Source organism: Macaca fascicularis, chromosome 2 (assembly GCF_037993035.2).
Source record: "Macaca fascicularis isolate 582-1 chromosome 2, T2T-MFA8v1.1".
NCBI lineage: Eukaryota > Metazoa > Chordata > Mammalia > Primates > Cercopithecidae > Macaca > Macaca fascicularis.
In genome coordinates, this window is record NC_088376.1 from 169,360,584 (window position 1) to 169,387,393 (window position 26,810).

Sequence of the window (26,810 nt, forward strand, 5' to 3'; positions counted from 1 at the left end):
TCAATTTAAAGTAAAATTCAGAATGGGATGGGATTCTGTGTATTATATTTCCAAAACATAGTGTGATACAATTATGGGCCTTTTTGCAGGCTATAGTGAGGGCTCCAATTCAATTTCATAATCTTAAGAAACAATCTATAAAAAGGAAGGAAAAATTTTTAAAAGGTCATACCAAAACAGTAAGTCAAGATACAAGGTACACGTTTTCTAGCAGAATGTGCCATAAAAAAGAGAAAAAGAAAAAAATGTTAATTTAAATCCACTTTTTATTCTTTCACAGATTTTAACAATTATACACAACTTTTAACATAAACATAGTGAAATCTCAAGGATAAGGAGGCAATATATATGGCCTCTTCTATTCGTTATTCAGGATGGAAGGAAATTTTCGAAGTACAATGTGTGAGATTTAACACTGGAAAAATACATAGGAAACTTGTTTAACTGGCTCCACTTAGGACCAGACACAGCACAATAAATATAGAACCGCAACATCTTTTTAAAAGATCATTGTAATTTTAACACATTCTTACTAAAGAAATACATACTATCAATGACCAATCTGAAATTCTGTAACAGGTGAAGAGAGACTTACGATGAATCTCTGAGCGTAGGTTCGCTAGCATCTTCACACTCATACATAAACATTCTTAAAGGGAATAAGAATGATTTCAAATTCAAAACAACAACAAAAAAACAAATTTGGTCAAACTTTCTTCATCATACCATTCATTGCTATCACAATCCTAGCTTGCTGGTAGGTTTAAGAAAGGAATAGAAAGTTTTTGAAATCCTTTTAATTTCTACTAGTCTTAGGGCCTCTTGGGTAGGCCACTTTGGAAGCAAACTGATTAAACAGCACCATTAAGTCCGCATCTCAACAAACCATTGCATAATTTCTGTCAATGTTCTCAAAGGTTAAAACAAGTTGTATGGAAGAAAACCTTTCCTCAATAGCAGGCCACTGTAAAAACATGTAATCTGCAAGAATTTAAACAAAACTATCCTGAATTCTCTACTGATTGCTTCTTTCCTTAATAGATCAACATATAGGCATTACCTAAAAAATTAAATAATAATATACTGAGGCATAAAATAAATACTTCATTTATGCTATCACAATTTGGGTATTTGAGATTATTAGCCATGTTCACACACCCTTTCCTCTACCCAAAGAGGAAGCAATGGTGCCAGCACTACTGGTCAGAAAGAGTTAATGGGAAACTGTTGCTCTCAGAGCTGTTCTGCAATATGCAGACACATAAATTATTATTTTAAACATATACTTAAAAGATGGATAAAATGATCTTTTTTTTTTTTCATGTGATGCAGATTCTGTTATCAGTAGATACAAAATTAATTTCATTCCTATTAGGATGGAAACTGGTATGCTGCTGTGGCCATAGATAGTCTGAGAAACCTCTTAAGCCAGTGAACCAAAAACCATATGAAAGAAAGTAATATTTTCTGTGATTGGTTAACTGGCTGTTCAAAAATTCAACAAGCAAACAAACATGCAAACATGTGACACGTCATTATTTCGTAAAAACATAATGCCACTCTGGCCCCAGGAATCACTATAGCCCAGCTGGTCCTTAAAGGTGCAAACAGCCTTTAATTGCTACTAAAATCTCTGCTATTTTACTGCCCATCACACTTGCCACATGATTCTCAGAAGCTTAGGCTTCCAAGATGTTTAAGGAAAATAAAGAAGGTGTGATGTGGATCAAGTTTTCAGTGATTGTTTTAAATGTAATTTTAAAAAGAACTTCTAGTAATGAAGTATATAATAGTCCTTGATACTAAATTTTTTCTAGTGAAATAAACTATGCTTTAATAAGACAATGTTGCTCTAAGTTTGACCGCCTGATTCTTTTCTTCTCTTTTTTAGAGGGTACTGTTTCATATATTGTGTGAGCCCCACAAATGTCTATTTTAAAAAGAGTATAGTCCCCGGCCGGGCGTGGTAGCTTATGCCTGTAATCCCAGCACTTTGGGAGGCCGAGGCGGGTGGATCACCTGAGGTTGGGAGTTCGAGACCAGCCTGACCAATATGGTGAAACCCCGTTTCTACTAAAAATACAAAATTAGCTGGGCATGGTGAAGCATGCCTGTATAATCCCAGCTACCAGGGAGGCTGAGGCAGGAGAATCGCTTGAACCCGGGAGGCTGAGGTTGCAGTGAGCCAAGATCGTGCCATTGCACCCCAGCCTGGGCAACAAGAGTGAAACTCTGTCTCAAAAAAAATAAAATAAATAAAAAATAAAAATAAAAAGAGCATAGTTCCCAATAGTTTCTCACAAATATTCCTGATTTATAGTGGGGGAAGCGATGCATAATTGGAACATTAATCATTATGTTTTTGAAAATTAAATATTTCCTGCAAAGCAATTCCTCTGCAAAATGCTAAGCTGCCAATGAGCTTACCACAATAGATATTGAGTCATTTCACAAAGTACCTGTTCAAAAGTTATAGAAACCTGGCCTTCCATTCCAAATTCACTGCAAAGAGAGTACATGCAGTAGTCCTGTTTACAATTTAATAGAGATAAGGGCACACCTAGGACAAAGAGGGTCATCATCCTACATACAAGTTTACAGTAGTGTAACCATAATATATATTTACTACATTCACCACTTCAGATAGAGGAAGAGGGAGGCCCTTCACAACACTAGAACAAAGGAATGTTAGTTTTATATAAGACCTACCAGAAAAACAGGGAAACAAATAACACACATAGGCACTAGTCTCAAAGCTGCACAATAAAGAAGCAAAGGGTTTGAGATGAGAAATTCAGGAAAATATACACATAGGAGCTTGTTGAGGAAAAGGAAATCACAGTTCTAATCTTCAAGGCTTCTAATCTTCAAGGCTACGGAATGCATTCTGCATATCTTCAAGAAGTTGTGCATAGTCGCTCTTGATCTTTGCCTCACCATCTTTCAGTGGATCCTGAAAGAAGACATTACAAATTCAACTTGCATTTGGAAAATAATTTTCATTATGTTTAGTAAGTTACTTTTTTTTTTGGAGACAGAGTCTTACTCTGTCGCCCAGGCTGGAGTGCAGTGGCACGATCTCGGCTCACTGCAACCTCCGACTCCTGGCTTCAAGTGATTCTCATGCCTTAGCCTCCCAAGTAATTGGGATTACAGGCACCCACCATCATGCCCAGCTAATTTTTTCTTGTATTTTTAGTAAAGACAGGGTTTCACCATGTTGGCCATGCTGGTATTGAACTCCTGACCTCAAGTGATCCACTTGCCTCGGCCTCCCAAAGTGCTGGGATTACAGGTGTGAGCCACTGCACCTGGCCCAAGTTACTTGTATTTTATATACTTTGAGTAGTAGGTGGTAAACCACAGGCAGGAGATAAAACTATACTCATTTTCCCTTTTTCTTAAGGATACAAATCCAACCAAACAGAAAGAAAACAAAATTTAAATTTTGCATTTTGCTTGATCACCACATTCGGTGACCAAAGGCTTTATCCTCAACAATGTGCACAATAGTGGGAAATTATGCCACTTCATATATTAGATGAATATGACTTAATGCACGATAATTAGAAATTTAATCAAAACAGAATTTGCTCAACATCTGGTATCATACTGGGATGGAAAAGTAAAATTTAGGATATAATGTTAAAATGCACCATTATTTAAAATCCTTATGAAAAGCAACTTACTACTATGTATAAATGAGACTTAACAAGGCTTGGTGCCTCACGCCTGTAATCCCAGCACTTTGGGGGGCTGAGATGGGCAGATCACTAGGTCGGGAGATCGAGACCATCCTGGCCAACATGGTGAAACCCTGTCTCTACTAAAAATACAAAAAAATTAGCTGGGCATGGTGGCGTGTGCCTATAGTCCCAGCTATTTGGGAGGCTGAGGCAGGAGACTCACTTGAACCCAGGAGGCGGAGGTTGCAGTGAGCTGAAATCCCGCCACTGCACTCCAGCCTAGTGACAGAGTGAGACTCCGTCTCAAAAAAAAAAAAAGACTTTAAAATGTTCCAGTTCTCTAACCCAATAATTCCACTTCTGGGACTCCATACTAAGAAAATGCACAAAACCAACTACATACAACTACGTGGTCATCCACGCCAATAACGGGAAATTTTCTTTTCTTTTTTTTTTTTTTTGAGACAGAGTTTTGCTCTTGTTGCCCAGGCTGGAGTGCGGTGGCGTGATCTCGGCTCATCGCAACTTGCACCTCCCGGGTTTAAGTGATTCTCCTGCCTCAGCCTCCTGAGTAGCTGGGATTATAGGCATGCACCACCACGCCTGGCTAATTTTGTATTTTTAGTAGAGACGGGGTTTCTCCATGTTGGTCAGGCTAGTCTAGAACTCCTGACCTCAGGTGATCCATCCTAAAGTGCTGGGATTACAGATGTGAGCTGCCGCGCCCGGCCAATAACTGGAAATTTTCTAAGTGTCTATGAATAGAAAAATATTACTGTCCAGCCACAAAACAATGCTACAGAAGAGTAATGACATTAAAAAATACCTGTGATGTTAATTTGACACAATAAGCATGTAAACAGAAATTATTACTACATACTTCCTATGAATATATAGTTTTTTAAGACAATATTTGGATCAAGTTACATTTGGAAGTTTTTTCACTCTGTGACATAAGCATTTCTCCATGTCTTTGAATATTTTTGACCAAAATGGTAATGCCTTCATAATATCTATCTTATGGACACACCATAATGTACTGTTGGCTCTGTTCATTCTTGGGTGACATTTAAGAAATTTGGCTTAGTGTAGTGGCTCATGCCTGTAATCCCAGCGCTTTGGGAGGCCGAGGCAGACAGATCACCTGAGGTCAGGAGTTCGAGACCAGCCTGGCCAACATAGAGAAACCCCCGTCTCTATTAAAAATACAAAAATTAGCCGGGTGTAGTGAATGCACCTGTAATCCCAGCTACTTGGGAGCCTGAGGCAGGGAGAATTGCTTGAACCTGGGAGATGGAGGTTGCTGTGAGCCAAGATCGTACCACTGCACTCCAGCCTGGACAATAGAGCAAGACTCCATCTCAAAAAGAAAAAAAAAAAATAAAAGAAATTTAATAAACAACCTTGTATATCCATATCAAAATTCTGGTTACTTCCTTCGTTTTATGTATCTCAAGGTGAAATGACAAGACTAAAAAGGTGTAAATGTTTTTAAATTCTCAATATAGTGATTATTTGTACAGGTTTACTTTCAATCTATAGTGTAAACACACACACAAAATGTATGTACTATCTTAAAATTTTTATATTACATATACACTCAGAGAATCATTCTCAGTAGATGGTTAGTAAATATGCCTGGATGTCATGACAGAAATAAATACAATTCAACTGATCAAATATTTAAAAAACAATCTTATACATTTGAGTTCCTACTAATAATTTCATTTAATTATCTATTTTTATCTTGTGTACTTCCAAAAGAACAAGAGGCTACTTAAAAGTTAAAAAACGGCCAGGCACGGTGGCTTATGCCTGTAATCCCAGCACTTTGGGAGGCCGAGGAGGGCAGATCACATGAGGTCAGGAGTTCGAGACCAGCCTGGACAACATGGTGAAACCCTGTCTCTTCTAAAAATACAAAAATTAGCTGGGCGTGGTGGCAGGCACCTGTAATCCCAGCTACTTGGGAGGCTGAGTCAGGAGAATCGCTTGAACCCAGGAGGTGGAGGTTGCAGTGAGCCGAGATCATGCCACTGTATTCCAGCCTGGGTGATAGAGCAAGACTCTGTCTCAAAAAAGAAAAAAAAAAAAAAGAGTTAAAAAAGGATGTGCAGTACATGATATTTAAAAGAAGTAAACAGAGATGTCATTTCAGAAGAACATGTGGGCTAGAGGTTAATAGGCACTTGGAGTAAGGTAATTGCTGCTCATCTATGAAGCAAGCTCTAATTTGCCTGGCAGCTAAGACAAAAAGGAATACACATCAGCATTTATTTTAGACGTGACATAATTTTTTTTTTTTTTTTTTGAGACTGGGTCTCACTCTGTCGCCCAGGCTGCAGAGTAGTGGCGCGATCATGGCACACTGCAGCCTTGACCTCAGCCTCCCAGGTAGCTGAGACTACAGGTGTGTGCCCCACACCTGGCTAATCTTTTGTATTTTTTGTAGAGACAGGATTTCGACATGTTGCCCAGGCTGGTCTTGAACTCCTGGGCTCAAGTCATCCTCTTGCCTCAGCCTTTGAAAGTGCTGGGATTACAGGCATGAGAACCACTGTGCCTGGCTGATATACTAATTTTTATCATTAGAATTCCTATTTGAACATAACTTTGAGGCCTCTACTGGTTTTACAAAACCTGAACATGTGTGAAAATAACTGCAAGTTTTATAGCCCAGGTTTGGGCTCAAAATAGCTAGAAAAATTAAACAGAAGCATTGCACTTTGGGAGGCCGAGGTGGGCGGATCATGAGGTCAAACGATCGAGACCATTCTGGCCAACGTGGTGAAACCCTGTCTCTACTAAAAAAATCCAAAAATTAGCTGGGTGTCATGGCACGTGCCTGTAGTCCCAGCTATTCGGGAAGGTTGAGGCAGGAGAATCGTTTGAACCCAGGAGGCAGAGGCTGCAGTGAGACAAGATCATGCCACTGCACTCCAGCCTGGCAACAGAGCGAGACTCTGTCTAAAAAAAAAAAAAAAAGGGAGAGAATAAAAGAAGCATTTTCAAATAAAAAAAGTTACAGCAGAAACAAAATATACCTTGAATTTCATGGAGGAAAGTTTATAGAGGATGTCTCCCATGTGTTCACGAATAATGGACCATGTGATTTTATTGTCACTCTGGGCAGTGGTTTCAACAGCTCTACGAGCCATATCGTAAAATGCAATCATGTTGGACAGCATCCCTACTGTCTTGTAGAATGGGCAGAACCTAGAATAAATGACGGTCAAAAAAGTTAACAAAAATAAATTCCAAAACAGGTTCATAAAACTACTAGAGCATTCGTTTCTTTATCTAAGTATGCAGATTGCTTACTTACTAGACGATACATAAGGAATAAAAAAATAATAGTGAAAAGACCAACAGCTGCTTAACCAGAGTTTTTGGACAGAGATGTCTCAGGATATGGGATAGAAGAAGATATATATTCTTTTATTTATTTTAAGGGTAAATTTTACTTTTCTCTGTTAAAATCATCAAGTTGGAAAACAATGAAACAGTATTGCTATAATCTAATGACTCTCTGAGGGTTTGTTTTTGTACAATGCAGTTAAATAAGTAACACAAATGGTAAAATAACTGAGTTGTAAAGACTCCCTTGTGATAGTGGATTAGGTTTAATGAGTAATAAGAAAGCAGGAAATTGCAAGTTCCTAAAGTTAGTAGTAGCCCCTTTTTTCTTAATGTGTTCATTTTCATTTGCCAATACTTTTTAAATAACAGACACAAGAACAAATACTCAATTGCAGTCACATACATTCTTACAACTTTTGGACATGTTTAAACACATTTGCGTACATAATTTCATGCATACTCCTATTACACCTTTTCCAAATAATTTTTCCCTTGTTATCTTTGTGTAGGTGGTTCCTAGAAGCTTCATAAGTTCCCAACAGAGCAAATTTCTGGGGCTTACTGATAAACTGGCATATTTACTGCTTGCCCTACATTCCGGTAATCCTTCTATTGGCTCAGTTCCTTCTTCAGTCTTGTATGGGGCCAAATATGATTTAAGGGAGAAAAGATAATCTGGCATGAAAGGGCTAAATTCTCAAAGTTGAAAAGAAATGAGAACTTTAAACAAGCCTCAGTAGTAGCATTGATAATGATGGAAAAAGAAAGCACTGAGTAGGAGTTGGAGTGCTCTAACAGAGACCTTGGTAGAAAGCAAGCAATAGGACTCTTGGGAAATGAGGCATGAAAGCAGAACTATTAATTATTTAGGAAAAGAGTAATAATTATTTAGGAAAAGAGTAAAAGAAGCCAGGCATGTTGGCTCATGCCTGAGTCCCAACACTTTGGGAGGCCGAGGTGGGTGGATTGCTTGAGCCCAGGAGTTGGAGACCAGCCTGGGCAACATGGCAAAACTCAGTCTCTACCAAAAAAAAAAAAAAAAAAAAATTAGCTGGGCATGGTGGTGGGCACCTGCAGTTCTAGCTACTCAGGAGGCTGAGGTGAGAGAACTGTCAGGAGGTTGAGGCTGCAGTAGCTGAGACTGCGCTACCGCACTCTAGTTTGGGTGACAGAGTGAGATCCTGTCTCAAAACAACAACGTAAGAGAGTAAAGGAGACATGGGCAGTGGAAAGAAACGAAGAAGGCTTCTGCACTAAGCCACAATTAAATCTAACTATAGATGAATGTATGAGTGAAAATACTGTTGTAATTGGACAAATGAGCAAATCAAGATAGGGGACATATTAGATCATTAGATGTCTACTACAAATATACAAATAAACCAATCTACTAAATCAGAGTGTATGAGCCTGTATGAGAATAAAAAAAGGTTTTTATGTGTACCCCTTCATCAAAACACAATAGAAAATCCTCAAATAAAAAAAGGAAATCAATATAGCTTACCTGTCATAAGGAGTATATCCATTTTGTTGTAGGAAATCATCTTTGATAAGTTTTGCTACCTCCAGAGTGATTTTATCTGTTTCTGCCAAAGAAGCCTAGAAGAGAAAAAGATATTTTTAGACATTTACTCTAAAATGTAAGATCGATGGTGGCAATTAATTAAAAAGCAGAAACTATATAATTCACAATCACCTATTGTTAATAAATTTACTTATAACTGCTTTCTGATTGCTGTTCTTTTTAAACTGTGGTTAAAAAGCATATAACATAAAATGTACCATCTTTGCCGCTTTTAATTATATAGGCAGTAGTGTTATATATACTCACATTACTGTGAAACAGATTTCTAGGGCTTTTCCATGTTGTAAGTCTGAAACATTACATCCAATGAACAGTAACTCTCCTTTCTCTCCTCCCCCAGCCCCGGTAACCACTATTCTACTTTCTGTTTCTATGAATTTGACTATTTTAAATACCTCATAAAAATGAAATCATACAATGTTTGTCCTTTTGTGACCAGCTTATTTCACTTAGCATAATGCCCTCAGAGTTCATCTGTACTGAGGCATGTGACAGGATCTCTTTCTTTTTTAAGGCTGAATAATATCTCATTTTATATATATATATTTTTATATATATATATATATATATATATATCACATTTTGTTTATGGATTCATCCATAGATGGGCATTTGGGTTGCTTCCACTTCCTGGCTATTGTGAACAGTGCTGCTAAGAACATGGGTCCGGGTGCAGTGGCTAACACCTGTAATCCCAGCACTTTGGGAGGCCGAGGCAGGAAGATTGCTTGAGTTCAGGAGTGCGAGACCAGCTTGGGCAACATGGTGAAAACCTGTCTCTACAAAAAATACAAAAATTAGCCAGGTGTGGTGGCACGCGCCTGTAGACACAGCTACTTGGGAGGCTGGGGTGGGAAGATTGCTTGAGCCTGGGAGGCAGATGGAGGTTGCAGTGAGCTGAGATCGTGCCACTGCACTCCAGCCTGGGTGACAGAGCGAGAACTTGTCTCACACACACACACAAAAATCCCAAACAAACATGGGTGGCAAAAAGCTTGCTGTTTTCGCTGGATGCTGTGGCTCACACCTGTAATCCCAGCACTTTGGGAGGCCAAGGTGGGCAGATCACAAGGTCAAGAGATCGAGACCATCCTGGAAAACATGGGGAAATCCCATCTCTACTAAAAATACAAAAATTAGCCAGGTGCGGTAGCACATGCCTGTAGTCCCAGCTACTCGAGGGGGCTGAGGCAGGAGAATCCCTTGAACTTGGGAGGCGGATGTTGCAGTGAGCCGAGATCGCGCCACCGCACTCCAGCCTGGTGACAGTGTGAGACTCCCTCTCAAAAATACATATACATACATACATACATACATACATACACACACACACACACATAAGCTTGATATTCTTTTCTTGAAATACCGCTTCACATCTTGGCTTGCTATCTTAATTATTTGTATTCTCAGTCTTAAGTTTGTTTAATAAAAATCTATATCTCATAAATAGTTGAATTTTAAAAACATTACAAAGTATTTAGAACTATGAAGTACAGTAAGTATGTACTATTCTATGTCTGAGTGCTATTTTACTAGTATAGCTAAGTTACAGAGCTTCATCCTTTAAATATCACTACCTCAAAAGCCCTAACTTTTACAATCGCCGTAGCAGCCTTAAGAGATAATATCAGTGTTGCTGGGATCACTAACAGGTAAAGATTTCTTGGGAGTGGAAAATGGACAAGCCCAATGAGTTAACTACATTCTTTCATTATTTATGCGTGCTAAATTCCTTAGGTAAGGATCAGGTCTCCAGTTTTTTTTTGTAAATCCCTTTTATCCGTAGTCCTCTTCAACCACAGGTAAATATTAAACAATGTTTTATGTGCATTCTTTTATTTGTATAAATTCATGTACAATGTGTATTTTATTTTGTGCAAGTGTCTTTAATTATGTAAAACATTCTTACTTGTGTCTTTGGTTTGGTACTTTGTTTCGATCCACCCATGCTGCTGTGCCACATGGTCTGCAGCTTCCAGCTCTCATATATTTCATCCTCTATGGTGTGCACCCTCCCTATTTTACCTTCCATCTTTTGCTCACAGTAGAGGACCTTCAGATTTCTTCTATTTCCCCACCACCACAAACATCCACTTAAGGACCTGTTTGAGAATTTCTTTGGGGATAAATATCCAGAAACAGAATTGCTAGGTCCCAGGGTATGTAAGTCAGTCCTATCAGACTGGTCTCCACAATGGCAGCACTAGACAATCCGCCCACCAGTTCCTCTGTCTCCACAACACTGGCAATATTTGACATTTTAACTAGTATAATGTGGTGTTCTCAGTGTTGTTTGAGCAATTCTCCATAGGTCTTAGTCTTTTGGGATTCCTTTTCTATAATCAGTCTGTTCTTTCTTTTGGCCACATTTCTGTTGAAGTTCTAGTCTTCTTATTCATTTACAGAAGATCTTTGTACATTTTAGACATTAGTCCATTGGTGTTTTCTTTAATTTTTTAAAAAGTATTTTTAAAATTAAAATTTTTCTAAACATTTTTATCTTATTATGTATTTACTTATTTTTTAATAGAGATAGGGTCTCACTCTGTCACCCAGGATGGAGTGCAGTGGCGAGATATTGCTTCACTGTAGTCTCAACCTCCTGAGCTCAAGTGATCCTCCCACCTCAGCTTCCCAAGTAGCTGGGACTACCGGCCTGCACCACCACACCCAGCTGATTTTTATATTTTTTATAGAGACAAGGTCTCGTCATGTTGCCCAGGCTGGTCTTGAACTCCTGGAGTCAAGCCATCCACTCACCTCGGCCTCCCAAAATGCTGGGATTACAGGTGTGAGTCACAATGCCCAGCCAGTCCATGAGTTTTAGATGTCACAAACTTCCCTCCCAATGTCACTGGTCTGTTACCCTTAACCAGGATAGGCCTTTGCTAAACATAAATACTTACTTTTCATGTAATCAAAAAACTCTTTTTATTGTTTTAAGGCTAATGTTAAGGGGTTTATTTTAGAAGTCCTTTTCCAACTCTAGATCACAAAGATATTTTCTTAATATTTGTTTTCTATTAAACTGAAAGTCTTACCTTTCCCATGTAAATTGTGAATCTATCTGGATTCTAACTTTGTATGTGGAATTAGAGAACAATCCAATTTTGTTTTTTTCCTCCAAATAGTAAACAGTTTTCTATCACAGACTAAAACAATGTATCTTCTCCTCACTTGATTTTTGGTACCATCTTTGCATTATCAATGGTTTATACAATCATAAGTCTATCTCTATTCTGTTCCACTGGTCTGCTGGTCTGTTATTTTACCAATACCACACTATCTTTATTATTATGGTTTTGTATTTCCCCTTATCCAATAGGGGAAAAGCTCACACTTTACTGTTCTTATTTAAGGTTGTGAATCTTTGTGAAATCAAATGAATTTTAGATTGGCGTTACATTGAATTTACAGATTAAAGAGAAATGGCTTTTTTTTTTTTTTTTTTTTTGAGATGGAGTCTTACTCTGTCGCCCAGGCTAGAGTGCAGTGGTGTGATTTTGGCTTACTGCAGCCTCCGCCTCCCAGGTTCAAGCAATTCTCCTGCCTCAGGCTCCCAAGTAGCTGAGATTACAGGTGCCCGCCACCATGCCCAGCTAATTTTTTGTATTTTTAGTAGAGATGGGCCAGGCTGGTCTTAAACTCCTGACCTCGTGATCTGCCCGCCTCAGCCTCCCAAAGTGCTGAGATTACAGGTGTGAGCCACCACGCCTGGCTGAGAAGTGGCATCTTTTTAATAAGTCATTCCATCCAAGAGCATGGACTGTTTCTATTTTCAGATCTTCTTCTGTTTCATTTATTAGTTTAAAAGAGGTTTTCATAGAAGAAATACATATTTCTGGTTAGTTCCTACACTCTAGTTTTTGTTGCTATTGAGAACATCTTATTTTTACTTTTATTTTCTAGTTGGTATTGCTAGTGTAGAGAAATTCTCTTGATTTGTGTTTATCTTGAATCATAACCCCCCAGTGAACTCTTACTTCTGTTTCTCTGTTAATTCTGTTATATTTCTAATATAAGAGCACATTATCTACAAACAATGACATTGTTATCTCTTTCTTTACAATTTTTCTTTTTTCTCTTCTTACACCATTGGTTATAATCTCTGGTATTCGACTGAACACAGTGATGAGATTAGGCATGCTTGTCTTAACCCCAGTTTTTAAATGAAATGCATCTGAAATTTCTCCAGTAAGTAAAGTGGTTTCCCTAGGTCTTAGTATATTACTTTCAACACATTAAGGAAGTTCTCTTCCATTCCTTGTTTGCTGTTTCTAAAAATTGTAATAAACTTCAAATATTTTTCTACATTAATAGAGATACCCTTTTCCGATTATTACTTTAGTGAATTACAATAGATCTTCTGTGTCTAATATGGACATTCCTGAGATAAACTTGCTTATGATATATCATTTTGTTGTCTTTAATATCCTACTGGACCTCATACTCTAATATTTAATATTTTATTAAGTATCTACATTCATACCTACATTCATCAACAATATTAGCCTATATTTTTCCTTTCTTGTATTGCCTTTATCTGGTTTTACAGTTCTTCTTGTTTCTTGCTTCTCTTATTGGGCAGATAAGAGAATATTTTTATTCTACAAATAATAAGTAGTAATACATGCTACAATGTTAGCTATCTCCAAATAGCTAACTCCAAAAAGCTATCTCCACCTTTTTTGGAATAAATTAGGAGGTGACTTTATAACATATAATAAAAAGAACAAAACCAGACAGAGAACTCTGAGTACTAACTAGCATTGCATACTACCTGAGAAGTCTTCATTCTGGCATTTAATTTGCCTAAATTTAATTACACCATCTTTCCTTGAAGAATCAAGATACAGACACAAGAATGTAAGTCACCTGGTTAAGGCCACATAGCTAATTAATGGAGGAACTATAAGTCAATCCTTCTGGTACCTAGCCCTAGCATTCCTACAAAAATGTATGTTAACAAATCCTAACTCTACCACCTCTAATTTGGTTGGTGATGGGTATATTCCATTTCAAGATAAAAGTAAATCAAGTGTTTCTTTCTCACCTACAATATACCCAAGAACCATGCTAAGTAGTGTAATGAATTAAAAATTTCAATTAAAAATATTTAATAAATATTTATTTTGCTAGGCAAGAATCTGCAATATCTAAGGCTCTATCTGTTCTTGTAACACCCCAGTGTAACCCACAGATCTATTTTCCATGGAATTTAACAACTCACCTTTCCGACAAGCTGTACAATTTCTGCCAGGTCTTCTTCTTCCTGCAGAATTTCCTTAGCTTTGGTCCTCAGAGGAACAAACTCTGTGAAGTGTTTGTCATAGTATTCATCCAAGGCACGCATATACTTGCTGTAGCTGATGAGCCAATTGACAGAGGGGAAATGCTTACGCTGAGCTAGTTTCTTATCTAAGCCCCAGAACACCTGATTAAAAAAAAACAAAACAAAACAGTAATTTTTCTTAAAAAACAAAGTTAAAAAAAATCTGAAGCATATTTGTCCTAACCATGCAATTTTTTTTTTCTTTGAGACAGTCTTACTCTATCACCCAGGCTGGAGTGCAGTGGCATGATCTCCGCTCACTACAGCCTCTCCCTCCTGGGTTCAAACAATTCTCCTGACTCAGCTTCACAAGTAGCTGGGATTACAGGCATGCGCCATCAGGCCTGGCTAATTTTCGTATTTTTAGTAGAGATGGGGTTTCACCACGTTGGCCAGGTTTATCTCGAACTCCTGACCTCATGTGATCCTCGGCCTGCCAAAGTGCTGGAATTACAGGCAAGAGCCACCATGCCTGGCCCCTAAATATGCAATTCTATAATTCACTGGTCAAATTATACATCGTTTTAGTATATACTAAGTAAAATTAAGACAGAATAAAATTTGCAGAAAATGACAATAATCTATTTCCTTTTATTTTCAAAGTGGGTAATACCTACAAATCAAATTTAAAATTTACCTGTATTTTGTTAATAGTGTGTCAAATCCAACAGCAAAAAGAAAAATTAATTTACTCTTTTGAAAATTATTATGGTACAATAGAACCAGAAAAAGTTTATGTAGATGGAATACACACTTTACTTGGATTAAAAACCTCTAACTGGCCAGGCATGGTGGCTTACACCTGTAATCCTAGCGCTTTGGGAGGACGAGGCAGGTGGATCACCTGAAGTCAGGAGTTCGAGACCAGCTGGCCAACACGGTGAAACCCTGTCTCTGTTAAAAATACAAAAAATTAGCCGGGTGTGGTGGCAGGTGCCTGTAATCCCACCTACTTGGGAGGCTGAGGTAGGAGAATCGCTTGAACCTGGGAGGTGGAGGTTGTAGTGGGCTAAGTTCGTGCCATTGCACTCCAGCCTGGGCAACAAGAACGAAACTCTGTATAAAAACAAAACAAAACAAAAATATCTAAGTGTTTCGATTAAATTTAGCTCCCTATCATTCACAGGGCCAATCCAATAACAACTGACAGTGATTTTTGTAAGGGCAAACATTCACAGATATTCCATGCATTTCTAACTCTAGCCCTCTTCCCCCAAAATTTGAAACTCAGAAGTTCAGCAAATGTTAAAAAGCTTGAGAGTTGTAAATTTAGCCTCCGCCCTTTCCTTTTATCTGATACTGTCATAAACACAAGTAAATATTCTGTTTTTCCCACATGAATAATACACATATATCACTTTTTTTTTTAAACTATAGCTCTGATTTGTATACATCTTTTATTTGGGCTTCTTTTAATAGTCAAGCTGGCTACCTATCCACTAAAATTCATGTCTTGCCACTGGGAAGCAAATGCTTAGGCAGAAACTGCATTTTCCAGCCTTGCTTTCACCTGGATGTGGCTAACAGAATGAGTGGAATGACTGTCACTTTTGAATCCAAGGTTCAAAAAAGGTGGGTATGCCTTCTCCTCAAGGCCTAGCTCACTTGTGTCAGCTAGATGCAGATGATCACCAGGCCAGGTGACAGTGGAGTCACAAGATGGAAGGAATCCTGGACTCAGAATTATTACTAAACAGAAGAGAGCCTTGGACCATACTGTGAAGAGAAATAACTTCTGGGTATTACACATTTTTGGGCCGCTTTGTTTCTATAACTAGGGTTACTATGACTTAAAGGATAGTATTACTCTAATACTAATCAAACCTTTGCTACCTAGATATATTTTCCACTTATATATTATTAAGTTTATTAAATATCCTACGTAAACAGCTAAGAAAAAAAACAGACAGTATTAAAGGCTCTGTGTTGAGAGTGTTTCTAAAACAAACTTTACCATTGCCTATACTTTAGAGACTAAATTAAATAATTTACAATGATTACATTAGATCGCATTAGAACAGCAGGGGCTGCAGAGAGGAGGAAAGGCTCAGAAGTTGACTACACTAGGGAAAGACATACCTGAACGATACCAAGAGTGGCAGATGTCACTGGATCAGAAAAATCACCACCAGGTGGAGAAACTCTAAATTAAAAAAAAAATATGGTCATTACAAAAAAAATACAGTCATTAGAAACGCTTATGAAAAATAACATATATATAAATGTTAAATTTTTTTGAAAGTCAATTTTAATGTAAACAACTTTTTAATGTAAATAACTTCAGAAATGACCTTTGGAAAGAAAATCTTACCTAAAAATCTTAAAAAAAGCCAGTATTTAAGTTGTAAATAAGAATGGAAACTACAGAACACTTTCTAGTATGAGACATGAGATAGATATTTTATTATAATCAATTTTATTATTCTAACCAAATAGATGAAGCAAGAAGGAAAAGCTCCAAGAAAAAAAGTATGGCTTTACATAGTGATCATGAATCTTCACTTTCGTTTCACCAAGATGCAATCTCACCTTATTACGTCTGTAATTTTCTAAATTCCAAAAATTAAATAAGTATCTAAATTAAACATATATAAATTAAAGTCAAACCTATGGTACCTAGAACATGTAGAAATTGCCTAAACATATGCATCTTCAAAGAGCTCCTTAGGTGACTCTGGAGTGCAACCCTCCTTAAGAATCGCTGCTCCCAGTGGGAGCTAAATATTCTCTTTACAATAAGTGACTTTTTTTCTCTGTTTAATACATCTGTAACTTTTTTCCTTTTATAAAGTACATAGTTTGGGTGCTTACGCTCCTACAATGCTGACACTCCCTTCTCTTTCAGGATTTCCAAGACATTTCACCCTGCCTGCTCGTTCATAAAAAGAGGCCAGACGGGCACCAAGATAGGCTGGATATCCACTATCTGAAAAAGGAAAAGAAATTTTAAAACAGAGTTTCTAAGCCAGCCCTGAAAATCCTATCAGCCTTGTTTACATGATAAGCAAATACACAGACTTACCTGCAGGCATTTCAGCTAAACGACCAGAGATTTCTCTAAGGGCCTCAGCCCATCTAGAGGTAGAGTCAGCCATCATACTGACATGATAGCCCATGTCACGGAAGTACTCGGACAGTGTGATTCCTAAATTGGGAAGAATATTATTATAAGTTACAAAGCTAGCATATAAAATCCTCGATCTTTCCACCCTTAAGAAAACTTTAAAGCAAAAAGCACACAACATAGACTGCTAACGGCTCCCTCAAAGCTGGTCTTCCTCTTTTTCTGGGCACACACTGAACTGTTTCCTAGCATCCTGTGCATTTAGATATGGCCAAGTAACTGATCTCTGGCTAAGAAAACTCAAGTCAAAATAATGTGTTCTATGGCCAGGCAAGTCACATACTCTTCCATACTCTTTCTTCCTTCTGGCCTACTGAAATGGAGAGAACTCCCAGTAGTCTTGGAAGCCATGTGTTGAAAATGGTAGAGTTCGTTTCAGCCTGGATCGTGGCCCAGGATGACAGAGTAAAGAGTCTCCTGAACACTTGAAATAAACATCTATTATACTGAGCAAATATACATTTGGAATTATTTGATGCCATAGCCTAGCTTACCCTAATATAATGCACATTGTAGAAAGCAGGAAATGACTTTCTCTATTTGTTGAAATAATTAAGTCTGAAATTAATTTTCAAATGTAGCTTCTCTATATATATCACATACACACACACAAGCATGTATGCATGCAAAAGTAACCCTTAACCAATCAGCTTGGGTGGTTACTTTTCAAAAGTAACAAATGTTATTAAAATGAGTAATATCTCAATTGTCCAGATTATTCTGCTATGCAGATCAGGTCCCATCCTGTAAATTTAGACAGTAAACCACTTATAAGCAGCTAATATACAGAAATGGGTGTTGGGTTCTAGTTCCTATTCTGTCATTAACCTTAGCAAAATAACTCGATCTCCCAGTGTGGCTTCCTAACCTATTAAAAATGGAATAATGCCTGCCCTATATACTTCTATATAGCAGATGAAGTGAATTAAATAAATGTCATCTAAGAAGTACAAAGTGTTATGAAACTCTAAGATACTAGGAAAAATGTATAGTTATAAAAGCTCCAAAATCTAATGCCTTGGTTTCTTTATTTTACTGGTAAAGAAACAGAGGTTTATATAAGTAAAATTAACATAATTAATGGAAAATTCAGCACTTTACTATTTATCATATTGCATTCAGAATAAAAAATACTGACTGTTGAGGCATCCATAAAATGGTCTCATGAAGAAAGTCTTTAGGAAACATTATCAATATTAAGGCTTCAACAACACAATGATTACCACATATTCCAATCTAATAAGAACAGATCCTTTCTTATACAAGCACGCTGTGTTTTAAATCTGTGATGAAATGTCACAGATACTTGTGATACTAGAAAGAAATGGCAGAAAAGACAGATACACATGAGTAAGTGAGAATTCTGACAGACCTACAGGTTTCAGATAAAGCTTCTTCAAACTTGAAGGCACATTCTGAGGAGCAACAGTGCTTTGTTTGGAACACTGCAAAAAGCTACATGGCCAGTTGCAGGAGTTCCTTGTACCCAGTTTGGCATCAAAGAGAAGCAGGGAGATGGGGATGAATAAAACAAAAGTCCCTATTTTCACTAAGTGAAAAGTGAGTGAGGCAGAGGGGAAGAATTCACTGTGAATGGTCTTACAGCTGCTAATTTCTGGTATTAGGCAAGAGTAAAATAGCTTTTTTACACAGCTGCATGCCATAGTAAACTTCACAAGTTACCATGAAGAATTCCTACTACCCAGGACACAGTCACAGCCACCCCTCCCATCTCCTACAAAGATGAGTAACAGTAATAATAAACATCGGTATACAATATCTAAACAAAGATAAAATAAGAAAAAAGACAGAAGAGAAGAATACAATGATGGTCAAATAACTTGCCAAAGAATAAATGAAAACTGTGACCACAGGTTAAAAAACAAAAACAAAAAAAAAACAACCCTATAATAATGCAGCCTACTACAAAATAAAATCTCAAGGCATATGGAGCAAGATAAGAAGAGTTATTTCATGAGCTGGCAGAACAAAAAGAAATAGAAGTGAAGGTTTCATTAGAAGCAACACAAAGAATAAATACCATTTATCCTGTGAACAGACAAAAGGCTAAATAAAAAGGATCAGAGAGGAAATAACGCACATGGAAAACAGATAACAAAAATCTAATATGTCCAGTTGGTATATTTGAAGAAGATAGCCATAATGAAAGAGAAAAAGTTTCAGATGCAATTTTCTAAATTTTTCCAAAATAAAAGACATATTTCATAGATTAAAAGGGTACATTATGTCTCCAGAACAATTTAATGAAACTACCAATATTGGGATATATCCTAATAAAGTTAAGAGACTTCAAAGTTAAAGAGAAAGTCTTTTGGGAAAAGAGAAAAATCACCTACAAAAGGAAAAAAAGCAGGCCAGCCTCAGCTTTTAATGTCCCCAGCATTTAATACTAGTTCTCAAAGAAAGAAATATTGATCAGGAATTTTTTTTTTTTTTTTTTGAGACGGAGTCTCGCTCTGTCGCCCAAGCTGGAGTGTAGTGGCCAGATCTAAGCTCACTGCAAGCTCCGCCTCCCGGGTTCATGCCATTCTCCAGCCTCAGCCTCTGAGTAGCTGGGACTACAGGCACTAGTTTTTTCTATTTTTTAGTAGAGACGGGGTTTCACCGCGTTAGCCAGGATGGTCTCGATCTCGTGACCTCGTGATCCGCCCATCTCAGCCTCCCAAAGTGCTGGGATTACAGGCTTGAGCCACCGCGCCCGGCTGATCAGGAATTTTATACTCAGCCAAACTACTATTAAAGTTTAAAGGCAGTAGAAAAAAAAATCAAATTTATGAAGAAACAAGAATTCAGAGAACATAGTTGCCAGAAATCTTCTTGAAGAAACTTCCAAAAGTCAAATCTTAGCCAATAAAGAAATGGAGAAATTATAGCCAAGGACTGCTAGCGAGCATTAACTCCATTTTAATGTAGGTCTACAGTTAATTCAAATATTGGCTTTATGGCTACAGAACAGAATGTAAGTTTTATAAATCCTGAAAATGTAGACATAAAAGCTGGGATGGAAATGGAACCAAAGATGGAAGGTCATTAACACATGAATTGTCTTATCTTTTATATCCCCAGACAAAATATATTAATTCAAAGCTGATAACTCAAGTTACAAAGGTACAACTATATTTAAAACTAGATCAATGATAAAATATGTAGTGAAAAAAGGTAGTATAAGATCATTTTATGATCATTAAAAAAATTGAGGCAGCTCTATAAATGTCTTATATTCATTTATTCTGAAGATATAATACATAATTTCTTTTCTTTTTTTTTTTTTTTTTGAGACAGAGTCTTGCTCTGTCACTCAGGCTGGAGTGTAGTGATGCAATCTTGGCTCACTGCAACCTCTGCCTCCAGATTCAAGCGATTCTCCTGTCTCAGCCTCCTGAGTAGCTGGGATTAAAGGTGCCCACCACCACGGCCAGCCAATTTTTTGTATTTTTAGTAGAGACAGGGTTTCACTATGTTGGCCAGGCTGGTCTTGAACTCCTGACCTCAAGTGATCTGCCCGCCTGGGCCTCCCAAAGTACTGGGATCACAGCCATTGAGTCACCGCGCCTGGCCAAGTAAAATATTTTTTAAAAGCTAGGAATGTGCTTATATGTACAGAGACATTTTAGAATGAAAGCAAAAAGTTCTTTAGAAAAGTTTGGTGCCAGCTTTACACTTAAGAACAGATATTAACTGCTTTTATTCCAATTATATACTCACCAGTATAAATAGAGGCTTCTCTAGCAGCAACAGGCATATTGGAGGTATTGGCTACCAAAGCTGTCCTCTTCATAATTGACTCTACCTTACCATCAACCTCCATTGTGAGCTAGAGGTAAAATACATATTAGTGAATCTCCAATTTTTAAGGTAACATTTTAGCCCTCCATCTTTTTCTTTTTTTTTTTAAACTTTTGCCCATATTTAATGCCTCTTATAATCAGTGTCCCTAAAGTAATATTCCGAACCACTCCAACCTCTCTTCCCTGTTCCACAGTGCTATGAAGAAGATAGATATTATTTCAATTTCATAAATAAAATAAATATTTTATGAAAAAAGAAATATTACTATAATAATCTAGATCATAAATCATATGCAAAGTTCACATCTATAAATGTTTTATTTCATCTTTCTCTCAATAAGTAAAAACCACCAGACCATAAAAAGAAACTTTCAATTGTTTGACTTAGGAATTAAAATTCCTGGCCAGGAGCGGTGGCTCATGCCTATAATCCCAGCACTTTGGGAGGCTGAGGTGGGTCGATTACTGGAGGTCAGGAGTTCGAGACCAGCCTGGCCAACATGGTGGAAACCCCGTCTCTACTAAAAATACAAAATTAGCTGGGCGTGGTGGCGTGCGCCTATAATCCCAGCTACTCAGGAGGCTGAGGCAGGAGAATCGCTTGAACCTGGGAGGCAGAGGTTGCAGTAAGCTGAGATGGTGCCACTGCACTCCAGCCTGGGCAAAAAGAGCGAAACTCCATCACACACACAAAAAGAATTAAAATTTCTTTTCTTGAATATACAAATTAATTACAAATATAATTTTAAAATTCCTTAAAGATCCTTGATGCATGACAGCATTGCTCCAGACCCAACACAAAGCTTTATTAATTGTCAATGAACATTGATTAGTGGTATTTTCTCTAGGATATTATTTGAAGCTTTACACAGACCTCTGGGAAGTCCCGGAGGACTTCAGACATCTCATTTCCTCTTTCACCACATCCTACATAGATGATTACATCACTGTTAGAATACTTGGATAGAGACTGTGATATCACTGTCTTTCCACAGCCAAAGGCTCCCGGGATAGCAGTAGTTCCTCCCTGGACACACCTAAAGAAAGAAAACAAAGTATGGATTACTTCACTTGCTAATAGATATTAATAAATAAAGTAGGGGCTGGGCACAGTCGCTCACGCCTGTAATCCCAGCAGCACTTTGGGGGGCCGAGGCAGGTGGATCATCTGAGATCAGGAGTTCGAGATCAGCCTGGCCAACATGGTAAAGCCCCGTCTCTTCTAAAAATACAAAAAAAAAAAAAAGAAAGAAAAAGAAAAATTAGCCGGGTGTGGTGGTGGGCACCTGTAATCCCAGCTACTCTGGAGGTTGGGGCAGGAGAACTGCTTGAACCTGAGAGGTGGAGGTTGTAGTGAACTGAGATCGCGCCTTTGCACTCCAGCCTGGGTGACGAGCAAAAAACTCCATCTCAAAAAAAATAAAACTAAATAAAAATAAATAAATAAAGTAGGTAAGGAACACAAAAACACAAGATAGAAAGCACTATGAAATATATTCCATAAACTGGAGAAGAGAGATATAAGAAAATAATAAGATAAAATAAGGCTAGGCATAGAGGCTTATGCCTGTAATCCCAATGCTTTGGGAGACTGAGGTGGGAGGACTGCCTGAGCCCAAGACTAGCCTGGGCAAAAGAGCGAGACCCTGTCTCCACAAAAAAATTTAGAAATTAGAAGGTCATGGTGGTGCATGTCTATGGCCTAGCTATTCAGAAGGCTGGGACAGGAGGATAACTGGAGCCCTGGAGTTTGAGGTTACAGTGAACTATGATCTAGGCATTACATTCCAGCCTGGGCCACAGAGTGATAACCTGTCTCTTAGAGAGAGAGAGAGAGAGAGAGAGAGAGAGAGGAGATGGTTTATGGTTTTTTAAGCAGTCGTAGAAAATGGAAAGAGCAGACAACAAATTAAGAAAGATTGCTGGGCAGCAGAGAGAGCCCAGTTGATTTAGTCAGTGCAAAAATAATGACAGTTTTTACCATTACTTTTAATAGAAATCATCAATTTATGGTGACATAAATCTACTGTTTTTTTAATTATACCACAATTCTTTGTTTTGAAAAAGTTACACATGCAAATAAATTAAATACACACTTTATACTGGGAAATCTATTCCTGTGCATGCTTTTGGTTTACTGAGTGACCTAATAAATTGCTTGGTAATAATTTATACTTAAATCATTTGAACTTTGTACATCACAAAACCAGTTTACCATAAAATTATACAATTGGTTACAGAAAGGCTTAAGCCAAAAATTTACATCAGTTGAAAGCTATAGATATTGGAGTATTTACTTCTTTGCCATGAAATAGGGCATCTTCCCCCTTGCTCTGTCATCTGAATTATTTAATAATTTTAAATCTAGAAGCAGATTCAGCATCAAACTTAAAGTTAGGTATTCATGTTGTTTGCTTCTCAGTTTGGGATGGAGTTTGGGACTAAATTGATCCCCTGGATCACGTGATGACTGCAGCGATTTCCTTCACCAAAAATCAGATTAAAGCTGTGTTTCTGCAGAGGTATGGGTGCACTATAGCATTTAGAAGCACATTCTGTACTATTTTCTTTCCCTCTTCCAAATGTTATCCCAGTTATTTGGGTGGGGCTTCTGTCTTGGTTTCCAGTCTAGGATAACTTAAGAAACATGGTGGCCAGGTGCAGTGGCTCACGCCTGTAATCCTAGAACTTTGGGAGGCCAAGGCAGGTGGATGACTTGAGCTCAGAAGTTTGAGATCAGCCTAGGCAACATAGTCAAACCTGGTCTCTACCAAAAACACAAAAAATTAGCTAGGTGTGGTGGTGCATGCCTGTGTTCCCAGCTACTCGGGAGGGTGAGGCAGGAGGAGGATTGCTTGAGCCTGGGAGGCAGAGGTTGCAGTGAGCTGAGATCACGCCACTGCACTCTAGCCTGGGTGAGTGAGATCCTGTCTCAACTAGAAAAAAAAAGAAACACAGTTATACTGTTTTGGTACAGATTTTCTTCAGCAAATTTAATTTTTCCAGAAAAGTTTCAGAAATAATGCTTTCTGTGGGCAACCATGAAAAAAGTAAATCTTCAATGGTTTGAATTTATAGTAAGTGCTAGCAATAGAAAAATATTTAATTCACCATTATTACTCTAGATAATGTATTACAGTGTTAAACACATAAACCCTTTATCTATGAAGATAATAAAAACATAAGCACATATAATAACTCTGAGGGAAAATCATGGGACACATCTCAAACTTACGGAAAAAGGGCATCAAGGACTCTCTGGCCAGTCAACAGAGGATGATTGGCTGGCAGCTTCTCAGTGACAGGTCGAACTTGACGTACAGGCCATACTTGCACCATGGTGAACTTTTCCTTTACACCTTCAAATTCAAGCTCCAAGACAACATCCTATAAAAATACAGTACGATTTTAGTATGGTCAAATTTGTGAACATTTCTTCCTTCAAAATCAAAGTAACCCGATTCTCCTTGGGGTTAGGAAGGTGATACATGTAATCAAAAAGGTAACGAGTAATACAATAACATTTGTGAACATTGAGATGCTTTCAAACATTCACAAATAGCGCCAATGTCCATGGCCCTACAGAAATCTCTAATTTTGTTGAAATATGAATTTGAATTATCTGCTTTAGGGCGGTTGCTCCATTGGGAGTGAGTCTCCAAACTAGTGTGCAAATCTAGTTGATTTCCCCAAATCCCTGTCTTAACTCTTGTTCTCCATAACTGATAGAGCACAGTCTTACTCTTATGAAATGATTAAAAAATTACTATTTCTTATCACATTTTATTGGGAGAAAATTATATGCTATGATAGTCTTTTCAATAAAGTTATCTTCATACCCATAAAGATTACGAGCCTAATGTGTATTATGTGACTGTAAATAACATTAAAGGTCTAAGTTTTAATCCAGTGCCAGGCATGGATTACAGCTTATGCCTGTGATCCCAGCACTTTTGGGAGGCCAAGGCAGGAGGATCACTTGAGTACAGAAGTTCAAGACCAGCCTGGGCAACAGAATGAGATCCTGTCCCTAAAAAAAATTTTTTTAAATTAGGCTGGGCACGGTGGCTCACGCCTGTAATCTCAGCAATTTGGGAGACTGAGGTGGGCAGATCACGAGGTCAGGAGATCAAGACCATCCTGGCCAACATGATGAAACCCCATCTCTACTAAAAAAACAAAAATTAGCCGAGTGTGGTGGCAGACACCTGTAATCCCACCTACTTGGAAAGCTGAGGTAGGAGAATCGCTTGAACCCAAGAGGCGGAGGATACAGTGAGCAGAGATCACCCCACTGTACTCCAGCCTGGTGACAGAGTGACAGAGCAAGAGTCCATCTCAAAAAAAAAAAAAAAAAAAATTAACCGGGCATGGTGGCATGTGCCTGTGGTCCCAGATACTTGGGAGGCTGAGGTGATAGAATTGCTTGAGCCCAGCAGGTTGAGGCTGCAGTGAGCTATGATTGCACCACTGCACTCCAGTTTGGGCAACACAGCAAGACACTGTCTCAAAAAAAAAGAAAAAGAAAAAAAGATAATTCAAATAATCTTATATTATATATATGATTATATAATAATAATAATTACATAATAATATATAATAATAATTATATAATAATTATATTATTATTTTTTTAGATGGAGTCTTGCTCTGTTGCCCAGGTTGGAGTGCAATGGTGCAATCTCAGCTCACTACAACCTCTGCCTCCCAGGTTCAAGCGATTTTCCTGCCTCAGCCTCCTGAGTAGCTGGGATTACAGGCGTCCGCCACCACGCCTGGCTAATTTTTGTATTTTTAGTAGAGACGGGGTTTCACCATATTGGTCAGGGTGGTCTTGATCTCCTGACCTCGTGATCTGCCCGCCTCGCCCTCTCAAAGTGCAGGGATTACAGGTGTGAGACTACGCGCCCAGTCCTATTACATAATTATTATGTGAATATTAATACACCATTAAAATCAAAGTCTATTCTATGCCTAAACAATTAGGGCTTTAAATAAATGTAGCATCAGTTAAGATGGTAGAAAACTGTTACATTTCTTTAAAAAGAAATACTATGTTCTGCTTTTTTATCCCTGAATCCAAGTTAAAAACAAACAAAAAACCTTCAAAAATTATAGGAGTTACTCAAAACTTACATATTAAATATCAATTGTTTAATTACTTAGGGCACTAAAACTGGGCAGCTGTCATATAAAAATAGAGCCACTCTGCAGGATAAAGTTCAAATGATACTTACAGAGGTATCATAATTCCCAGGTGGAGCAATATAAGTTACAGTTCCTCTGTTTCGTGGGGGTAACATGATTTTGTGTTTGATAAGCGAGTTCTCATTGACAATTCCATAAATGTCTCCGCCAGTGATATGACTACCAACCTAGAGGATAAATGTATTTGCTGTTTAATTTTCAAATAAATGTCAAGTAGACTTGCCCCTGCTGCTATAATTTAAATCATTTACCTGACTTATCAATAAAACATTAGTTCTAAAATCCCACAAAGTAGAGTTAAGAAAAAATTTAAACTATGCTTCTGTAGTCTATTTTTACTTGGACTAACAGTACAATGTAGTTTACTAAACATTCATTTTATATTCTTTCAAGAACTTCAGAAATTCTTGGTTACACAGACATACCCGTAGGTTTTTGCAAGGTGTAAAGTCCCATTTGATATCTCTGCTAAGAGCAGACACGTTTACTCCTCTGGGGATGTAGATGCTTTGGGTCTGACTGCTGATATCCGACAAAGGTCTTTGAATACCATCAAAAATGGCTCCCATAATGCCAGGACCAAGCTCTACAGAGAGGGGTTTACCAGTGCGAAGTACAGGATCTCCAACAGAAACACCAGCTAAAAACAGCAGCTAAGGAAAACCTACTATGAAGGTTTAAAGACACTATTAACAGGAAATACCAC

At 37.8% G+C, this 26,810-nt stretch overlaps 1 protein-coding gene across 4 annotated transcripts in view; it reads right to left on the minus strand.

The window, feature by feature from the left end:
• Positions 1 to 248: 248 nt before the first annotated feature.
• ATP6V1A (ATPase H+ transporting V1 subunit A) overlaps positions 249 to 26,810 on the minus strand; it is a 63,222-nt gene continuing 36,660 nt past the window's right edge. For 2 of the 4 annotated variants that reach the window (XM_074033443.1, XM_005548118.5), the window contains exons 4-15: positions 26,530 to 26,744; positions 26,134 to 26,271; positions 24,132 to 24,283; positions 21,771 to 21,933; positions 20,814 to 20,922; positions 16,986 to 17,108; positions 16,775 to 16,889; positions 16,043 to 16,106; positions 13,862 to 14,065; positions 8,551 to 8,645; positions 6,731 to 6,902; positions 249 to 2,953 (exon numbers count right to left, since the gene is read on the minus strand). In XM_074033443.1, the coding sequence (XP_073889544.1) occupies positions 2,861 to 2,953; positions 6,731 to 6,902; positions 8,551 to 8,645; positions 13,862 to 14,065; positions 16,043 to 16,106; positions 16,775 to 16,889; positions 16,986 to 17,108; positions 20,814 to 20,922; positions 21,771 to 21,933; positions 24,132 to 24,283; positions 26,134 to 26,271; positions 26,530 to 26,744 (1,643 nt within the window). In that variant the 3' untranslated portion in view covers positions 249 to 2,860. Of the gene's footprint in view, positions 2,954 to 4,920; positions 5,047 to 6,730; positions 6,903 to 8,550; positions 8,646 to 13,861; positions 14,066 to 16,042; positions 16,107 to 16,774; positions 16,890 to 16,985; positions 17,109 to 20,813; positions 20,923 to 21,770; positions 21,934 to 24,131; positions 24,284 to 26,133; positions 26,272 to 26,529; positions 26,745 to 26,810 lie in introns of those variants that run through there. The other 2 variants (XM_065539179.1, XM_065539178.1) reach the window with 1 other exon arrangement.